The sequence below is a fragment of the Streptopelia decaocto genome, assembly GCF_964273445.1.
Source record: "Streptopelia decaocto genome assembly, chromosome: 16".
In the NCBI taxonomy this organism is placed as follows: Eukaryota; Metazoa; Chordata; class Aves; order Columbiformes; family Columbidae; genus Streptopelia; species Streptopelia decaocto.
Genome location: NC_138671.1, coordinates 9,368,567 through 9,389,114, shown reverse-complemented (window position 1 = coordinate 9,389,114; position 20,548 = coordinate 9,368,567). Strand labels below are relative to the sequence as shown.

General features: G+C 52.8%; 1 protein-coding gene across 1 annotated transcript; it reads left to right on the top strand.

Annotated features, from left to right (window-relative positions):
• Positions 1–677: 677 nt before the first annotated feature.
• Positions 678–19,884, top strand: PMP22 (peripheral myelin protein 22). Its single transcript, XM_082067120.1, has 5 exons — positions 678–806; positions 1,554–1,654; positions 2,878–2,968; positions 14,196–14,336; positions 18,383–19,884. The coding sequence occupies exons 2-5, from the start codon at positions 1,577–1,579 to the stop codon at positions 18,547–18,549; spliced, it is 477 nt and encodes a 158-aa protein (XP_081923246.1). The 5' UTR covers positions 678–806; positions 1,554–1,576; the 3' UTR covers positions 18,550–19,884.
• Positions 19,885–20,548: the final 664 nt, after the last annotated feature.

Genomic DNA, 20,548 nt, shown 5'->3' with positions numbered 1-20,548 from the left:
AAAGTTGCTCAGTCCCACGGGGATTGGCTTTCAAGCGCTAAAAATCTCCAGCCCGAGAGCCAGAATCACATTGCCGTCACAGGAGCAAATTGCAAAGGTGAGGTGATGTTCCCCTCGACTCCACCACAGCCACACAATCCTTCCCCAAATCCTGTCCCACGGATCCCAGACCGGGGCTACATAAACCGCCTCCACCGTGGCGAGGGGAGCCACCTGATGCAGCGAAGCTCTCTGTGCATCCGTGTCACCCGCTGGCTGACGCTGCCCCGTCCCCACGTATCCCTGAAGAGCCCATCTCGCTGCCAGCCCTCCCCGGGAGTCCCTTCTCCGCTCAGGAAAACGCGCAGCTGCCAGCGCTGCCCGGGGGCCCCGGCCGGATCCAGCCCGGGCCGCGCCCCGGCTTCCTGCGGCCCCACGTTCCGGCGTGTCCCCCCCGCTCCGCCGTGTCCCACCCGCTCCGGAAAGCGGCGCCGGGCAGAGCGCCCCCCGGTATTTCCCGGGGATACCCACACCCGTGCGTCCTCCCTGGGGGTGCATCTCCCCCCAAAAAAATCTCCCCGCTACCCGGCGGGCGGGGCCGTGCGTGTGGCCGGGGCAGCGGGCGAGTCCCCGCCGGGGGCTCGGGGTGGGGTGGGGGGGCCAGGGCGCTGCCGCCTTTATAGGAGGAGCGGCCGGGCGGCGCGGCAGGGCCCTCCCTGTCCCGCAGACGCAAGCGGGGCGGTGGCCCCGGTTAAAGGGGAAACTTGACAGCGCCGCCGCCCGCTGCCCGTTCCCCGCTCCCGCCGCCCGCTCCGCTCCGCCGCGAGGTGAGTCCGGCCGCGCTGGGGAGGGGGCCGGGGGGCGGCTGAGCGCGCTCCCCCGGGGGGAGAAAGGGGCTGGAGAGACCCTCTGGGGGTTACAGGGGAGAGGAACTGGGGGAGCCCCCCCCCGTTCCGGGGGTTCTCTAGGGAGAGGGGTTGGGGAAGCCCTTCAGCTGCTTCTCCAAGGGTCCCAAGGAGAAATGGGCTGGCAAAAGACCCCCCTTCCTAGGAGACAGGGGCAAAGAGAGCTTTTGTTGAAGTTATTGAGGGGAGATGGGCCGAGGAGAACCCCAGAAGAGGGACCGAGGTAGCCCCATTGGGGGAGATGCGCCGAGACAGACCCCCGCCTCTCCTGGGGATGCCGAGGAGCACACTGCTTGGGGAGAAGGCTCGGAGTCCCCCTCGGAGGAGAAGGGCTGGGGGCCCCCCTCGGGGAATTCCCCCCTCGGGGTCCTCAGGGGAGGGGGTGCCAAGGAAACCCCCTCAGTGAGAGGGCTTAAGGGAACAGGCTCAAGGGGAGGGCTCGGAGGGTCCCCCGGGGGTATCCAGGAGTGGGTCCGGGCAGAGGGCTCAAACCCCTCTCCTTCGGCGGGGCCCGAGGGAAGAAACCCGGGAGCCGTCCGAGCATCCCCCGGAGCCGGGCGGGTCCCGCCGCGGGCGGAGCGCCTCCTGCTGCCCCAGGGGCCGGCTCCAGCGAGCACACTCACACAAACACTCACTCACTCACTCATCAGCATCCCCGTCCCCCTCCAGTTCTGCCCGCACCCACCGCCAAGATGCTGCTTTTGCTGCTGGGGATCATCGTGCTCCACGTCACCGTGCTGGTGCTCCTCTTCGTCTCCACCATCGTTAGTGTAAGTATGGACTTTTCTCCAGGACCGGGATATCAGCAAGGCAGGGAGTGGCTGGCATGGGAGTTATGGTATGGCAAGACCAGAAGGGGTTATTTTTATTTATGACTTATTTTCCAGCCTGGCTCTTAGCATGAAACTTTTACTTGTTGATTGCTGATCTCAACTAGCAAGGGCATTTTGGAGCATTGTGCACAGAAAGCTCGTTCTGTATTTGTGCTGTCAGGTGTAACCGGTGGGTTGCTTGGTTGTGTGCCACAGCGGCTGCTCAGGGCATCCCTGTTAGCACAGAGGAAACTGCAGAAACTCATCTCATCATCCTCGGGCTGGTTCATATCAAGGAGCAGCCTCAGAGCACCCAAACTCCCCTTCGTGGGGTGACACTGCTCTCCCCTTTCATAAAGGAGCTCCGCCTGCTAACGGGCTTCAGCCTGCAGGACCAGTACAGCCAGTCTGAGTAAAACCGAGTGAAACTGGACTGGCTTGGGCACTGGCTCCTCCAAAACCCCGTGAAACTGGACTGGTTTGGGCACTGGCTCCTCAGCACCAGCAGTTTTGCTCTCCAGCTCTGCTCCTTTGGGGCTGTGAATTAGGCACAGCCCCTGTCTCCTAACCCAGATGGGTGATATTCAAGGCTTAAGCTTTGCAGGCAGTGGGAAGATTGAGGACTGGATGCTGCACTGTGTGTTCCCAGCACTGTTCTGAGTCCAGAGTCCAGTTAACATGTCATCTACTTAGGAAGAGGTTTGACTTAGTTTTAAGGCAGCAATTCTGTGGAGCTGGTGAGTTCCAGGCTTGTTCATCGGGTTCTTCTTTCCTTTTTTTTTTTTATTTTGGGGGTGGTAATAGTACTAGAAGACGTTACAAAAATCTTCCGAGTCGTTAGAAATCACGTGGAAACATTCAAATAGCCCGGCCAAGCACCGGCTGAGGTCGGCCAAGGGGAGGGAAGTGTGCATCGCATCCCCCATGGGACTTGGTCCGTATTTAAAGTGAATAAAGAGCTTCTGTTTTTCTGCCGTTGAAGCCAAAGCAGCTAAAAGCAAATATATCAGTATTTCCTTTCCAAACCCCATTCTAAAGAAAAGCATGTGCCTGGAAGCACCCGGCCGGGCACACATGTGCCGGTACGCACCGGGGCTGCTTGGTGCCGAATTCTTAGGGGGTGCAGGGGGGACCTGTGGCTCCTGCCAGGGCTCTGCTCATGGGCTGCGTCTCTCTTGCAGCAATGGCTGGTGAACGGCGAGCACACGGCAGACCTCTGGCAGAACTGCACCTCCGGTAGCGTCTTCCAATGCCTGACATCGTCCACGAACGGTGAGTGCTCCCCAGCAACCAGGGCTGCTGCTGCCCCTCACTTTCATTCTCCTCCCTGGGCTTGTGAAATCAAATGGCGTTTGCTTTTTCAGGTTTTTTGTGATTCTCTCTTGCTTTCACCTGCACTCTCTGAAGTTGCTCCTTCCCACCCCTTCCCCTCACCTCCTCTGCTCTGTTCCAGATAGAGGGGGGTGTTTCACTGTGTTCTCGGTGTCCTCGGGGGGAGATCACCCCCACACACACACCTTCATCAGTCCCTGAAGCTGCAGTGGGCTCAGCCTGGGTACCAGCCCCATGCCCATGGCTCTGCCCTGTTGCCCTCGAGCTCTGGGGCAGCTCCTGGCAGCGTGTTCAGCACACTCAGGTGCCATGGAGGTGACCAGCTCAAGCACTTTTTGGTGGGTTCGTTATTAGCCTGTTTTGGTTGCACTTAGATGTACAAACATGGGACATCCCTCAGAGTGGGTTTTGGGCAGCCGTTGCACTGCTGGGAGCAGAGGGGCTGTTTTTGGCACATCTTCCTCTTGCTCCCATTGTGAAGATGTTTTAAAGATGCATGTGGTGCCCCAAGGACAGCCCGTCCCCTCTTTAGAAAGCTGCCCTGCTTTTTGCTGCTGTGACAGGCTGAGTCTTTGGGCATGTTCCTCACCCCATGGTTTGCTGCTGAGCACCACGTGTGACACCTGAGCCCTGAGGCCCTGCCTTGTGGCCCCAGTGGCACCTGCACATCTGGCGTGGCCAAACCGCCACCTTTGGACTAAGCTGGGTGAGGGCTGAGGTCATACAGGGTGACATTACCCAGCGAGCTGATTGCTGAGTGCTTGCTAAGATGCCGTGACGCAGAGTTTCCAGGGCATTGACTGGTACCAATAACACGAAGTCTGAGCTCAGGGAGTCAGGAAAACCTGTGCCTCAGTTTCCCCAGAAGACAGGGCTAATGCCAGGGGTGCTGTGTCCAGCGTTTGTTTTCAGTTAGCCTGTTATTTGCTTTGCCCTGGCAACTGATTCTCCCAATGAAACCAGTTGTGAATCATACCAATGTCACTGGGAGCATGGTCACGCTATGCCAGAAACACGGTTCTGGCACAGGAGCAAACCGGTGCCACGTGGTGCTGGAAAGGCAGGAACGCTGGCAGCGGAGAGAACTTAATCCTTTCAAAGGGTTTTGTGGTGACGGGAGCCAGTCAGAGGTTTTTGGAGGTTCAGGTGACCCTGATCCCCAGCTTTCTGGGAGCAAAACCCTTGTGTGCCCCTCCCGGGGGGAGGTGGATGCTGATGCTCACTCTGCCTCTTATCTTCCCCGGGCAGAACGCAGTGGCGTTTCTCTCCATGGGCCAGGCTCTGGTTTGGGTGGGAGCGGAGCCACCACCGCGGGTCTCTGCTGACGCCTGGTGGTGTCCGAGCTGGCCGGGAAGCGATTGGACCCCGTCCCAGGCGAGGAGCCTTCTGGAGCCGTGGCCTTCATCAGCAGTTGGCTGGGCTGGCTGCAGCGTAGGCAGGCGGCTTCACAGTCGGTCACGCGTGCTCCCAAACTGCTGACCCTGCGCTTGGAAATAAAAGGCAGCGATTGTCTGTTCCCCCCGCCCCGAGTCCCAAAGCTTCCTGAAATCTTTTTGCCTTTCAAACCTGCACTGCTTTTTCTGGGTGTTTGCAGGATGCTGCATGTCAGGGAGTTGTCAGTGTTGAGAGGGTCTTGTCCAAAATGTGGTTGGGATGGTTTCCACCACGTCTGACTGTCCTGCTGCGTGTTGTCAGTCTATAGTGCCCTGTTCCCAGAAGATGCTCCAAGAGGGGCTTCCCTCTGGATCCTCTCAGTGATGAATTTTTGTGGTTAGAGGGGCCATATTCAAGATAGCCCTGCTGAAAACGGAGTCAAGCAGCTGAATTTGGTTGGCAATGGATGGTTTGATGGATTGTGAACTGGCTGGATGGCAGAGATCAGAGAGTTGTGATCAACGTTTTAGAGTCTGGTTGGAGGCCTATGGGGTTCCCCAGGGGTCAGTGTTAGGTCCAGTCCTGTTCAACCTGTTCATCAATGATGATGATGAACAGACTGAGTGTACCCTCAGCAAGTTTGCTGATGATATGAAACTGGGAGGAAGGTTTGATACAACACAAGTCTGTACTGCCATCCAGTGAGACCTGGAGGACTGGGCAGAGGAGGACCTGATGAAATTCAACAAAGGCAAGTGTAGGGTCCTGCACCTGGGGAGGAACAACCCCAGGCACTAGTACAGGCTGGGGGTGGACCTGCTGGAAAAGCAGCTCTGCAGAGGAGGACTTGGGAGTTCTGGTGGACAACAGGTTGACCATGAGTCAACAATGTGGCCTGTGGCCAAGAAGGTTGATGGTACCGGGGTGCATGGGGAGGAGTGTGACCAGCAGGTTAAGGGAGGTGAATCCTCCCCCTCTGCTCTGCCCTGGGGAAGCCCCATCTGAGTTGTGTGTCCAGTTCTGGGCACCCCAGTTTAAGAAGGACAAAGAATTACCGGAGGGAGTCCAGCAGAGGGACACAAAGATACTAAGGAGTCTGGAGCATCTTTCTGATGAGGAGAGGCTGAGAGAGCTGGGGCTGTTCAGCTGGAGAAGAGAAGCCGAGAGGGATCTGATCAATGGGATCAATATCTCAGGGTGGGTGTCAGAGGATGGACCAGACTCTGTTCAGTGGTGCCCAACACCAGGGTGAGGGGCAACGGGCACAGACTGAAACACAGGAGGCTCCATGTGAACATGAGCAGAAACTTGTTTGCTGGGAGGTGCCAGAGCCTGGCCCAGGCTGCCCAGAGCGGGTGTGGAGTCTCCTTCTCTGAGACATTCAAACCCCCTGGACCCACCTGTGTGATCTGCTCTGTGACGCTGCATGAGCAGGGGTTGCACTGGGGGATCTGCAGAGGTCCCTTCGACCCAGCCAGTCTGGGATCCTGTGATAAGGTGCCCAGCGGGCTGCTGGTTGAGTACACGTGCATTGTGCTCAAGTCTTCAAGAGCTCTCTGACAGCTCTTATTTATATAAAGTCTCTCCTCTGGTATCAGGAAAAGGGTGTTTTGCTTGGGCAAAAACTTCTGCCCCCTGTACCCCACAGCAGGAGTGTGGGAGCAGAGCTGCTGAGAACCAGGCTTCCTCTGGTGGGACCCTGGAGCTCCAGAGCTCACCATTGCTGTAGGAACACAAAATCAAAAGGTATTTCCTAGGCTTGTGCAAGGCTTTGAAAGTCTGTTCGTAAAAATGAATGAAAATACCACTCAGCATCCTTTCCAGGGGATCTTCACACACTCCCCACTGCCTGTCCCCGAGCCCCTTGGTCCCACGTCCCTGCGCTGCCAGGGCAGTTGCGGTCAGCCACGTATCGGGGTGACAGCAGGGACAAGGATGCTGTGGCAGGGCCACCTCTGAGGCTCGTGCTCACCCCCTGCCTGGTCCTTTTTACACTCCTCATACTCTTTTTGCTAGGAATATGCTTACTTTCAAAAATATAGAATCAGAGAATGGTTTGGGTTGGAAGCGACCTTAAAAATTTATCCAGTTCCAACCCCCATGAAAGATCCTATACCACATACCACTAACCGTCCTCATTTAAGTCTCTTTCAAAACACAGGCTGTGCGTGCTACACTGGGCTCTAGAAAGCCTTAAGAATTTGTTTCTCTGTGCCTGTGCCAAGGACGGTGTTTAACGGTTAATCGCGGGATGCCAAGGTCTGCTCTGGGCTAAGAGCAAGAAATCCTCATTCGGGAACTTTGGCAGAACTTGGTCTTTACGTAGATGCAGATTTTCTCCTGGCCATTGCGGTGGCTGCTGTATTGCAGTTATTAGTGGTACTCGGGATATATGGAATTAGGTAGGGCTGGGTCTTGTGCATTCAGCGTGGATGGGAACTCGGGGGTTTGCTGTGCTGTGATGCTCCTCTTGGTCTCAGCACAGTGAGGATGGATGAAGCCTCTCGCCCACTGTACTGCACAGGGACCCTTTTGTTTAGACAACCATCATTTGGATGCCTAACAAGAAACTGAACTTGCTAAAACCAAGTGCCAACAAGATTTGTTTGCGTTTATCTGTGGGGCAGGTTTGGGGCCGTGCTTTATAGATTATCCTTTGGGGATTAAATAAGCAGCAAAACAACCCAAAGCTTGACCACAGGACTGTCAGACCGTGGCTGCTGGGGTCATCAGAACATCTTGGGTGCGGGATGGAGTTGCCCTGGGGGCAGAATCCTCCTGTGCTCTTCCCACATCCCTCCCAGCAGGACCTGAGCCGCCCTGTATGCGAAGGCTGAGCAGTCCTGATGGGAGCGAGGAGGAAACGCCGGGTCGAGGGCAGATGCCCATTTCATCGCCTTTTACAACTGCCCACTCCTTGCTTCGATTTCTGCATTTGCTTCTTAGATAATGCCTTTTCTTTTTAATTCAAGAGGCCGAGAAATATGGAAAAAATGTTGCAATCTTCACTTCGTTAGCACTGTCAGACATTCCTGGAAAAGACTTATCTCAAGAATTCAGCTCTGAATCCCAGAATTGTGCGTGGGCACGGCCGAGCGCCAGCCCCCGCTGTGCGGTCCCGCTCAGACACGGGGCTCGCGGCCGGACCTGAGCCGCTCGAGTGCTCTTGAGTAGATTCCACCCCAAATTTCCAGACAGTGATATTTTTTTCCTCCAAAAAAACGGCCTTTTCTTTCCACAACCGAGTTTTTCTTATGCAGGCAAGATTTTCTTTTTTTCCTACTACTTTCTACTGCTCTGATTTTGGTGGGAATGCTGAACGCAGGGAAGCAACAGGAACATCCCTGGAGATCTCTACATCCTTCTGTAACATCAAGAGACATTTTTCCTGTTGCCATCTTACCGTTTCTCCCATCACTGCTCTGTGGCTTTCGCATGACTTGCTTGTTCACAGACAGGCTGATGTTTTTTTGGCCTTTTTGAGGAGATCTTTGTCCTGGGCATGAGGCAGAGGCACCAGCTGTTCCCAGGAGGAATTGCGACGCTGCTTCTTCACTTTAAAATACAGAACTGAAACATCCGAACCTGTTGCTTTTGCTGTGTCAGCCTCCCCAAGTGGCTTTGCTGCCCTTATTCTATCAAACTCTTTCTTCCCGCAATAGTGGACTTGCATCACATAGAAAAGCTTTGCAGAGATGCAGGTGCCATTTAATTCACTGTGATCCTTTCTGTGGCTGAAAACAATGTTGCGGGGCTTCAAGGAAGGCTTCCACTGAGGAAAATGATTTCTCAGTGTTTAATTCTGTTATTGATAGTGAGTATGAAATACCTGAACACAAAGAGATGGGGAGCAAATTCCTCTCCAACCCACTGGAAGAGCTGAGACTGCACCAGCTGGATCAAGACTTGGAGAATTTGTCCCTGGTGAGGGGACACTTCCTAACACAGGAGGGTGAGGTGACCGTCCAGCTCTGCAATTCAGAAGCTCAAAGATGTAAAGATACAAAGATTCAAAACATGTTTTCAGCTTTTTATTGAATGCTGAGGTGGCCTTCTGTCCCTGTGCCGTGTGTCTTGCTGAGTCTGCGGGCACAGCGCTGTTGCAGCCTTTTGCTTTATTTCTGCTGGGCAGCTGCAAACGAGCAAGAAATGACCCATATTTGAGGATGCTGGATCTGTTATAATGAAGCCCTGCAGTAAATGATTTGTAGCTTGTTTATGTGATGCTGCGTAGCCTTTATATTTGAGGTTCTATCTATCAGCTGGCCCCATTCTGCTTATGGACCCCATGAACAGATATCTTGATTTGGGGACATCTCTGGTCTTCCAAAGTCTTTGCAGTTTGCAGCAGAGGAGCAAAGAGCCAACTTTTAACCTCAGCAATTTGTGGGTCCAGGACACCTGCTTTGCCATTAATGACAGATAAATTACTGATAGATAACATTGGCCTATCTCAGGCAGGGTTGAACCCCCCTCTGCCAGCTTGTAGGGACTGTAGCTTGCCCTTCAGTTGTCAGAAATAAACCATGGGGTATTCCAGGAGAATATTCTATATTTCAGCTCAGTTTTTCCTATAACCATGTTGTCTGCCATGTGAGAGGGATTTCCTCTGCTTAAAACCAGGTTTTTATTGTTGCTTGTTCTTCTTACAAAGATCATCTGCTAAGGAGAGGTAGGGAACCGGGGTGGCTTTGTTCTCAGCTGCTCCGGAGCTCTTTGACTCCCATTTTTCTGCATAAGCAGGGTCAGACAACCTTCACTGTTTTGGCCCATAAAAGAGGAGCAAAAGGCAAGAAGAAGGCAGAACATGGGCAAATGATGACTGCCAAACCTGAAGAATGGGTGGCAGAGTCCACTGCCAAGTGCGTGGACTGGTAGGTGCTGGAAGGCCCTTCAACCGACAATTTTTTTTGGCCTTGATGACACTCTTGGATGTCGCTGTGGCCACAGGCTGTGTGTACCTCTGTGACGTGCCTGTGGTCAAGGCACCACCGCCCCCACCCCTGCTCCTGGTGCCTGGACTGGAAATCGGTGGGAGGTGGTACCTGAGCCCTTTGAAGGACCTGAGCCTGCAGTGATGGATCTACCACCTCAGGTTGCTGTCACACACAAGCCACCACACCGAGGGTGCTGGAGAGGAGCTGGCTTGGGCACTGTGGAGATGTTGGAAGGTGTTTTTCATGGTGCCAGCAGCTTTCTTGGCAGCATCAGAGGTTGTCTTTGAGATGTGAGCTCTGATGATCTGAAGGGATGTCTGAATGTGGCAGCTCTGGAGACCTGCAGACCTCCTGGCTTCAGGGACTTCTTGGATGGACCTTCGAGGAGAAAGAAAAAGGGAGGACAGCAAAGAGGACAAGAGGAGAACAGAAGGCTTTGGGGGTGTCATCTACTTCTGAAGGAGCTACAGAAGAGGAGCTGGAAGCCTTGGGCAGGAATTGCAGCACCGTGTTCAGTTGCTGCCTCCCTGCAGTCCTGGCTTTTCCCACCTGCTCTTCCCCAGCCCTTAAAATACCTTGGGAGCTCCTTAAAATCCTCTTTTTCTGTTGGGATTTCCAGGAATATGTTGATCCAGCACCCTGAAGAGTGGATTTTGGAGGAAAAGAGCAACTGTTGGGTGCAAAACCTGCTTTTCCCAGCTCAAGGCAGCCCAGAGCACGGCTGGGAAGGTTTGACTTTGTGCTGGTGGGATGTCTGGGACCAAAGCAGAAGAAAGTGGCAGCGTTAGGGAGCTTTTTTCTTTCTTTTCCCCTAAGAGAACTCAGTGGCTCTGCTGGATGTGGTCCATGAACTGTGATGCTGTTCTCCCCAACAGGAGAGATGTTCTTTGAGCACTGGGGCTGTGGGGGCATCTGTGCTGCTCAGGAAAAGCCCTGCAAGCAGCTGAGCTTTTCTGCCTTTCTGGGTTACTACAGCAAATTGCCAAAGGCCAGCAGTTTAAAGTTCAGCCCCAGAAGAAGGATACAATTGTGCTAGTATTTCTGCATCTTCAGTTCACCCTTTTCCAGCTAAGGGGTGTTTGAATATCAAGGTTTAAAACTGTTGCAAGCCCCAGCGGTGGCGATGTGACCTGTCTGCTTCAGAGGTGAGGATGCATGTTGGGTTCAGGTTCTCGATCAGACCTTGAAGCCCAAGAATCTGCTTTGGAAAACCTCTGCTCACAAAACACGTCCTTTCCTGGCAGCCCTGGCAGTACCTTTGTGCCGGTAGCCGCGTGTGCTGTTCCTGACCCTGGCGATATTTGGTTTGTAGCACTGAAGGAGCAGGTTTTACCATGCAGATGTGGTCATGAATTTCCCCTCCTTCTAGTTTTATATATATTATATGCTAGTCACCTCCTTAGTGGGTGTTTTCTTCCCCAGAAGTGTTTGCTTTTTAAGCGTATGGTGCATCTGCAGTTTGCAAACAGAAAGCTATATGTGCAAAATCACCATCAGCTGCAGGTCACAGCACAGCGGTGTTTTTAATGCATTGCGCTAATTTAGCTGTGTCTGACAGCGAGTGTATACGCTGATTGCTCAAATAAGTTTCTTTTTGGTTTGCACTTTATTCTTGGCTGGGTCAAAAGAGGATAAGGGTCTCTATGACAGAGCAGTGAATTAAACCCTGGGGAGACCACCTGTTCCTGGCCAAGGGCACATTTCTACGTGCCCCATCCACCCTGCTTCACTGGAAGGGGGTGGGTTAGCTGCTGTCTTTCTGCAGATTCAGCTGCAATTTTTGCTCTAGGTTTCAATTTCTGCTCAAAGTTTCAATTTCTGCTATGGTTTTCTTTCTTTCACCTTAGTCTTTAGGGCAGTGAAACGTGGTCTTTGGCATCATGGGGGTGAGGTCTTTTCCCTGCTGTTATAAGTGGTGACGTGAACGCATCAGGGCTTGCAGAGCTTAGGGAAATGTTGAAATTTGGCTTGTAAAAACTTCTTACTTTGTTTGTGACTGCCTGAAAGGGCTCTAAAAACGCTCCCGATGGGTCTTTGCCGGAAGCGGCGGGCAGGGTTGTTATCTGTCCCTTCCACTCTGTTTCCTTTTCTTCCTCCTCCCGAAGAACAAAGATATAAACACAGAGCTGAAGGGATGCAGGAGAAAAATGGAACAGCCGCCTGGCTGCCCAAGGGAAACCACAAATAACAGGCTGGGAGTAAACAGTGCTGACAGCCCGTGGTACAACTCGTGGGGCCCAGACCTGTGGGAAACTCACTTTATTTTTAAAAGCCTTTAGGTGGGACACAGCACTAATAGCAAAGGGGGTAAAAGCATATGGCATTGAGGAGATATTATAGCAATTCTATCTGCAATTGTAGTGGTGTTTTCAAGTGAATTAAAGGCAATTAGCTAGCCTAATATAGCTGAAGTCTGTGGGCAGCTGGGCTTGGATTTAATGGAAGTAGAGCAGCTTGTTCTGAGTCATGAGCTGGGGATCCTGGCCCTTGTTTTTATAAGAGAGGCCAATAAAAGGCAGCAAAGGGCTGGATGTGAGCTCTGGTCTGTGGGATCATCTCTTGCTTTCCCTGTCCTCAAGCTCGTGTGACTGCTGCTCTCTGGCTGCTGAAAGCCCCGGCCACGGTGGCCTTCCCCCCATCAGCGCCTGCCTTCATATTCCTCTGACGTGGCTCAGTATTACAATGGGATTTTGAAAAGCCAATCTAAATCATTCACATTCAGAACCAAAAAAGAGGCACAGGGAGGCGGATGCAATTAAAAGGGCAGCCCGGCTCAGCTTTCTGTCTAGACAGCCTTCTCCTAAAATAACCGGCACCTCCGAGCAGAACGGGCTCCTCTCCGACCCGGATCCCGTGGCCTTTGAAATCACAAAAGACTTGGCTTCCTAGATCCTGGACCAAACTGCAGGGCTTGGGGCTGGGCAGGCTTTGGCTTAGCTGGTGCATGGAGCTAAACCCAGCTTTAGGGCTTGGGAAAGGGTGAAATGAGCTCAGCTTCTCAGACCTGGAATGGAAGCCCTTTCTGTGCTGAAGAGTGAAAGGAAATTGCAGTTGAGCAGCTGGACACCCTCTAAGCGTGCCTTTCTGACCGCATCAGCAGCTTCGTCCCCTCTATTACCCACTGGTTTAGCATGGCCAGAGCTGCAGGGTCAGGTGTGGACAAGGCAGGGGGTTTTCCCTGCCCGGTCAGCTGAGATAAATTAAATATATAGGCCATTTTATGTGCACATCAGTGTGAAAAACACACTGGGATTTCCTGGAGGTGACAGCAGAGATAACTGCTCCTTCCCAAGGAACGGCAGCCACTGGTGCACGTGCACATAAACCCAGCGGCATTGAAAGAGTGAAGCGCAGCAGCTCTATTGCAGGGCCCGTGAATTTGGCACGGGCAGCATGAAAAGGAGGGGAAGGAAAAAGCTGTCTGCACTGAGCAGGGGCCGCTCGGGGTGGTTTCTGTTTGCCGTGGTGAGCAGGGCCTGAATTTGCTCCGTCGCTTGAGCCCCAGAAGGCAAGATGCAAAGACAAGAGGTAGAATTGATGGTCCCAAGTCAAACACGCCAGACGTTACTACATCGCGGAGGATGTTCCCCGCAGGCAGGGATTTGCTGGCAGGGCTCAGGCGTGGATGTCATTGCCATCCCAGCTGAAGGCTGCGCCTCTCTCTGCCGTTCAAATCCCGCTCTTAACTCTGTGAACGCAGCTTGCACGGATTTGGCGCAGAAGCATGATCACTTCTCTAGAGGCGGATGCTGCTCTGGACAGTCCCAAATGGCCTCATGTATTGAAGGTTGCTGAGCTGCAGTGGAGCTTTATTTGGAAGTTTTGCTACGTTTCAGCTCTTTCCTGCAGAAAGCCATTTCTTGCAGCGTATGGCTGGGGAGCAAAGGTGGGAGCAAAACTGTGATGGGAACATGGGCCTGGGACTGAGGCTGCAGTGCTGCCTAATTATCTGTCTGAGGATCCAGCCCAAAGCCTTTCACTGAGTTGTTTGTGCCTCAGTTTACCCATACCGAGTCCTGCCTGGCTTTTTTGGTGAATTAATTAATGTTGCATCCTTTAAGACCTCTCCAGGAAGACTGTGAATACTCATTTTGATCTTAAACTTCATAAGGAAAGGGAGAGGCAGAGGCATTTGTGAGCAGGGCTCCATCGCGGTGCCGCGAGGCACTGCCTCTTTTTGCAGCAGCTTGTGGGATGGAGCCGCATTTTGCTTGTTTATTTATATTTTTTTTACATGGGGAGTTACACACCCACGAAGCCTGGAAATAGCTGGGCAGTGACTCACGCAGGGGCTGGTTTAACTGGTCTGCTCTGGGAGGCAGCTGTGCTTGGCAGCTGGGGAAAGCTCTTTCCAAAAGCTCTGACTCCACAAGGGTAGAGGGTGTTTTCACTTGCTGTGTATTTATTTTACCTCTGAGCTTGGCCAGTTTGGTGCCTCACGGCTTATTGCACATGGCTTTTGTGTTTCTAGTACAGCTGAACTCCCAGGACCTGACATGAAGCTGGGGAGAGGCTTTGTCTTGATTTCTGCAGCCTTCACATCAGAGCTAATACCTGACTGATGTTATATTATAAATGCTGCCCAAAAAAGTGTGTGGACCTTTGTTTTTTTTTCACCCCAGCGTGCTGGTCCATGCGCACATCATCCCACATCCCAGCCAGCATCGTGCTGGTGCTGAGGACCTCACCAGCTGGTGCAGTGCTGGATGTGGCCACAACCCCCAGCTGTTAAGGAACTTAATGGGGACCAGGGGTGGGATGGTGGGACAGGGGATGATGCTGAGGCCATGGGCTGTGTTGGGGGTTCACTATCTGTGGTGCCCATGCTGAGGTTTCTGTCTGTCTTTCTTTCCCAGAATGGCTGCAGTCTGTCCAGGCAATGATGATCCTCTCCATCATCTTCAGCGTCTTGTCCCTGTTCCTGTTCTTTTGCCAGCTGTTCACGCTCACCAAGGGCGGGCGGTTTTACATTACTGGAGTCTTCCAAATCCTTGCTGGTAAGTGGGAGCTGATCGATGGGGCTGTCACCGGTGGGCGGAGCGGGGGTGGTGGTGGAAACGAGCAGCTCGTGGGTACAAAAGCAGGAGGGCCACTGAGCTGGTTCCTGTGTGGCTCAGTGAAGGGATAAGGGGATGAATAATTTGGGTCTGTTGAGGTCTTGCATGGTGCAGGATGGGGTCTGGTTGTCAGGGCATGTTATAGAATCACAAAATCATTTTGGTTGGAAAAGACTGTCAAGATCATCAAGTCCAGCTCTTAACCCACCCCTGGCACTACCCCATGTCCCTGAGAACCTCATCTACTTGTCTATTCAACTCCTCCAGGGATGGTGACTCCAGCACTGCCCTGGGCAGCCTGTTCCAATGCCCCACAGCCCTTTGGGGAAGAAATTGTTCCCCAGATCCAACCTCAACCTCCCCTGGTGCAACTTGAGGCCGTTTCCTCTGCTCCTGGCGCTTGTTCCTGGGGAGCAGAGCCCGACCCCCCCTGGCTCCAAGCTCCTTTCAGGCAGTTCAGAGATCAGAAGGTCTCCCCTCAGCTCCTGTTCTCCAGCTGAACCCCCCAGGTCCCTCAGGCGCTCCCATCACACTTGTGCTCCAGCCCCTTCCCCAGAACTGGGACCCACCTTTGCTGGGCTGGGTGAGTTTTCCGCAACTGCTGGTGGGGTAGGGGAAGTAGTGACGATCTCCTTTTGGTGAAAGAGGATCTGATGATTATTTATAAACTTGCCATAAGGGGTCCTGGTGCTTTCTACATCAGCAAAGAGCTGCTGGAGCGTGCAGGGTGAGCCAGCTGAGTTGGAACTGTCAGCTACTATTTTTAACTCTTAAAGAACTTGTTGCTGGAAATGAGCCACGGTTCACATCCTACATTGCAGTTCTCCAAATATAGATGCTGTAACCCACTGGCTGTGTTTGCATTTCCATGTATGAAACCAGTGGAGAGGATTTTCGTATGTTCAGACTAGAAAAATTAAATTATGCAACGAGGTTCTGGCTAAATTATGACAGACTGTCTGGGAAGCAGACTAATAGTTTGCAAGGGCTTTAGATGTGAAACTAAAATCCACCCTAGGTCCTGCCACTAAATCAGTGGAAAAATTCATTCACTGAACTTGAGACAAAGTTTCTGAGCATCCTCTAAGCGACTGGCCTTTGCAAACCCTGGAGAAGTTTAGAACTAACCTTTACAAGCAAGTGTGGCATGAGATCTAGTATAAGTGTATCTGCTTGGCCATAATGCAGGTGGTGAGTTCAGATCAGTTCAGTGTCTCTGGAAAGATGGATGTGTACAAACCCATTAGAGCCATGGAGACAAGGAGGGGAGATGGGCATTAATAATGCAATTTTCTGCCTGAGAGCTTGTCTAATAGATCCGAGAGCAGAAGGCTTCTCTCTCCTGAGTGATTGCTGGTGAATCCTCAGAAGAGGAGAAAATGGGATTACAACCCTCCTGTCCATGCTGCGCTGGTTGTCCTAAGGGGGTGCAGAGTCAGGCTATAGACCTGCTGGATTTTAATTTGCTGGGTTTGAGGCATGGGCCAAATGAAGGATGAGAAGTGAAGGAATGAGAAAGGATGAGAAAAGCGTGAACTGGTCCCCATGAAGCTTCCCCATGGCCTAGGGGGCTGGTAGGCAGAGCTCTGGGTCTGGATGGACCACGCAGAGGTGGGTGCTGGTGGCCACCCCTGCAGTGCTCCCCAGCCAGGCTGGAGGAGAGGGCTGGGGATGGCTGTGGTGTTTGTGACCCTAATTGTTGGTAGGAAGCAGAACATGGCCATGGCGGTGCTGCCGGGAGATCCCACCTGGAGGTGTGGATGGCTCTGCTCAAAGGAGCTGAGCCTGACATGTTCTCCTGCAGCTTGCTGTGAAAGGTCAGCGCTGTCTAAAGCCAACCGAGGAAATCCCTATGGCCTTCGGGTTTGTGGGAGTTCGGCCATGCCTTGCAGAGCCCTGCTGCAGGTCTGCCAGGGATGGGGTCTGACCCACTGGAGTGCTCTGTCCTAACCTCCAGCAGAGCCGGAGAGGACCTCTCTCTCTATGGGAAGGGATGCGAAGGCTCCTCCACAAGCTCTCCATCACCCTGCACCTCCCCCTGGCGGGATGCAGCTTGGCAAAGCCAAGGGTCCATCCCTGCGGGGGTTTAAAAGATGCAGAAGTGAGGTTCTCAGCATCGTGGTTTAGTGCCAGTGTTGGGTTAATGGTTGGACTCAATCATCTTGATTCTATAAGCAGCTGACTGCAGCCATCCTTCATGTTTTGGGCAAAAACCAGTGCAGATGCTGCAGAAGCACAGTCACAACCATTGCCTCCATTTTGCCCAATTCCTCACACGGACAGTTGCTGCTGTATTTTCTGCCGTCTGTAGGTGACCGGCGTGGCCACACGCCTGTTCTCTGTCCCACCAGCCTCACAGACAATGGTCGTGCTCTCTGCATGGGCCGGGCAGTGGGAGTTGGCTCTCGCGCTCAGAGAATGGAAACTGCACCAGCAGCGTGTTAATGAAACGTATTCCCACTTCTGCACTTTCCCAGAACAAAGGGGCAGTGTCAAGTGGAATTACAGCCCAAATATCACGGTGGTTAAATGTAGGTGGTCCCGAGGTCTGTGCAGGGGATTTGGAACTCGGCTCTGACAACAGCCCCGCGACTGTATAATAGAGCTGCTGGGACTGACTGAAAGAGCTTGTTTTTTGGGCAGAAATAGAGGTGGCTTTGTCTTGGCTCTGGGCAGTCCCCAAAGCTGAGGGCTTGGTTTTGCAACAAAGCTAAAACACTGCCCACCGGAGCTGGGCCTGGCTGGGCAGCTCTCGGGGACCCACACGGCTCCGGGGCTGGTGTGGGTGATGCTGGAGCCAGGGAAGGGGGACGAGCTGCGGGTGCAGCGGGTTTGCAGGGAGTGGGGTTTGCAGTTGAGCTGCTCTCGCAGCCCTGGAGCAGGACGGGGGATCATGGGACACACACCTGCCCAGCCAGAGCATCCTTGGCCCCCAGCAGCGTTTGCCTGGGCAAGTGATAAAGAAACTTTTGTGCTTTAAAAGAAATGGGGTTTGTGTCTGACCTCATGCAGCAGCTCTGGCAGGGTGGTGCAGGCTATAGTCTGGGTTTTAAATAAGCTCCACAAGGAAGTGGGGCTGGTCTGGAGCAGCAACTGGAGCTGGGGGATGCCTGGTGCTTGCCTGAGGGATGTTTTAGTCCAGGCAATGCTCCAGCTTTGCTTGGTCCAGGGGTTTCTGCTTTGCTTGTTCAGAGCCTGGTAGAGATCTCCCTGCTCACCCGCAGCCAGGACAAACCCCACAGCATCACACGTGCCCTCTCTCCAGTCATACCACAGTTTTCCAGGAGACAGGGTACAAGAATCACAGAATCGACTGGGTTGGAAAAGACCTTGGAGATCATCAAGTCCAACCCTTGGTCCAACTCCAGTCCATTTACTAGATCAGGGCACTAAGAGAGCAAGAACAAAACAAGTTTTCCATGGTGGCATTGGATATTATCCTCTCTGGCACTGGTGAGGCTGCACCTCGAATCCTGGGGTCAGTTTTGGGCCCCTCACACCAAGAAAGCCCTCGAGGTGCTGGAGGAGTGAGTTGAGAGAAGGGAACAGAGCTGGTGAGGGGCTGGAGCACAAGTGTGATGGGAGCGGCTGAGGGACCTGGGGGGTTCAGCTGGAGAACAGGAGCTGAGGGGAGACCTTCTGATCTCTGACCTGCCTGAAAGGAGCTTGGAGCCAGGGGGGGTCGGGCTCTGCTCCCCAGGAACAAGTGGTAGGGTGAGAGGTTTATATTGGATCTTAGGAAAAAATCCTTCCCAAGAAAGGGCTGTGGGGCATTGGAACAGGCTGCCCAGGGCAGTGCTGGAGTCACCATCCCTGGAGGGGTTGAACAGACCCGAGATGAGGTTCTCAGGGACATGGGTTAGTGCCAGGGCTGGGTTAATGATTGGACTCGATCTTGAGGGTCTTTTCCAACAAAAATGATTCTGTGATTCTAACTGCTCCGTGCCTGGTGTCACTAACCCTTTCCCATATGTGCTTCCCCACAGGGCTCTGTGTGATGAGCGGTGCTGCCATCTTCACAGTGCGGCACACGGACTGGCACCAAGCCTCAGAAAACACCTCCTACGGCTTCGCCTATATCCTGGCGTGGCTGGCCTTCCCCCTGGCCCTCGCCAGCGGCATCATCTACGTCATCCTACGGAAGCGCGAGTGATGCCGCGGGAGGCGGCGTGGTGTGACAAGGGCACTCATGATGTCCACGGAGGAGACGGAGGCGGGGGAAAATAGACGAGAAAACGGAAAAGAAAATTAACCAAAAAATTAAAAAAAAAAAGGAATAAACCCTCCCACCAAAACCAAACCCAACCGACCCCAAAAGGAAACACTCTAAGGGTTACTTGTTAATTGAAGATGTATATAGTATCTATGGTTTAAAAAACCTATTTATAACACTTTTTACATATATGTACATAGTATTGTTTGCTTTTGTTGACATACGCTATGTTTTAAAGCCTAAAGCAAGTGCCTAAGGAACTATTGCTCCTAATAGTGTAACAAGAGCGTGGTGATTTTTCTCTCATGCAAAATCCTCTTTGACCTGAACTCTCCTTCCCCAGCCCATATCGAACCATCAGAAACCCCCAGCTCTGACTGGTTTTAGGCTGGTGTAAATCAGAGTGACACCTCTTTGCGCCAGCCGGAGGGTTGGTCCCCACTCCTGCCACATGCTGTGATCCTGGTGACTGAAGTGCACATCCAGATCTGACGGGAGCCTCGTCCGAAAGGTTTGAAGGATTTGGGAGCAAAGGCTTTTTGATTGCCCCAAGTGCCTAAATGACTTATGTGCCTGAGTCCCATGGCCTTGCCACCACACCCGCTGGGAATCTGGGCTTTTAAATCACTTAGGTTGAATTGCTGCCGGGGCACTGATGCTCCTGACCGTGAAACGTGCTTTATCTTTGCCGTGGAGCTAAACTACCGATGAGAAAGAAGCAAACCCAGTATATCTATGAAATCAAATACCAGATATATGAAATGGTGCTATCTATTTACCATTCCTTATATTGCTAGCCATTTAACCTTCTTCACTGGAAATTCAGTTAACGATTTGAGGTAAACGACAAAGCTAGAAATGAGAAATAATTCTGTGTAATATAAATGAGCTATAACAGCTTTTGTACTTAGACTTGCTCTTACTATTATTTTTAATAAAGCATTTATAACCAAGGTTCCTTTTCTCCCCCCTCGTGGTCAAGAGGAACGGAAACAGCTCTGGGTGGAGCCCTGTTGTTCTTTGCTGCCGGAGCACGATGTCTGTCCTCTGTCTGTGTGTCCGCGATGTGTCTGGCCATGAATTGAACAGGCACCTGCACAGGCCCCAGGCTGCCTTCTGACGACTCCAGACACTGTCTTGCTTTTGTTGGTTTTGTTTCATTTTGGGTTGGTTTCCTTTGTTTCTTTTTTTTTTTTTTTTTTGCTTTGCTTTTCTGATTTTATACCGACTGTGTGGACTAAGAAGCAATGAAATAAAAGTCAGAATAACTCTGTTGCTTCTGCTTTTTGGCGTTTTTGCAGGTTGCAGGCGGGCTGCTTGCACGGCCATCCCACGGGAGGTCTCTGTGATGCCGTGTAGCAGATCTGTGGGCTAATTCATGCTGCTGAGAGGGGCTCTGAGCTCGCTGGGCTGTCTGCATGGAGGGGTAAGGCTGCACCAGACTTAGTGCTGGGGCCATGAACAGAGGTTGTAGCCCTGTGTCATAGTGCTGGTGTGTGCTCATCTGTCTGCCTGGGCCCTAAGATGCTCCCGCGATGTGACCACCAAGCCCCAGACTTAGTGCTGTGGCCATGAACAGAGGTTATAGCCCTGTGTCATAGTGCTGGTGTGTGCTCATCTGTCTGCCTGGGTCCTAAGATGCTCCCGCAATGTGACCACCAAGCCCCAAAGACAGCAGCTGGCAGGACCGCACTTATCTGCTCCCGGTCTCCTGACCAGGGATGGTTCAGGTCAGCAGCGGCTGCCCCGGGGGATCCAGCTGGCTCTGCCACCCGCCACAAACAGCAGAAGCCTTTCAGTCCCCTGCGCCAAAACACCCAGAGCCCGGGGGTGCGATGATGGCCAGGGGAATTAGCACATTGTGCGCACTGTGTGCAGCATTAATGGCTGGCACGGAAGCGCCCACGCTTCCGTTCACTCGTTCATTCCGCTATTAAAT

Excerpts from the sequence above, each read along its gene's own strand:
- PMP22 (XM_082067120.1), top strand. The coding sequence starts at position 1,577 with ATGCTGCTTTTGCTGCTGGGGATCATCGTGCTCCACGTCACCGTGCTG. Across the intron at positions 2,969-14,195 it reads CCTGACATCGTCCACGAACG|AATGGCTGCAGTCTGTCCAG; the intron begins GTGAGTGCTCCC and ends TTTCTTTCCCAG. Across the intron at positions 14,337-18,382 it reads AGTCTTCCAAATCCTTGCTG|GGCTCTGTGTGATGAGCGGT; the intron begins GTAAGTGGGAGC and ends GCTTCCCCACAG.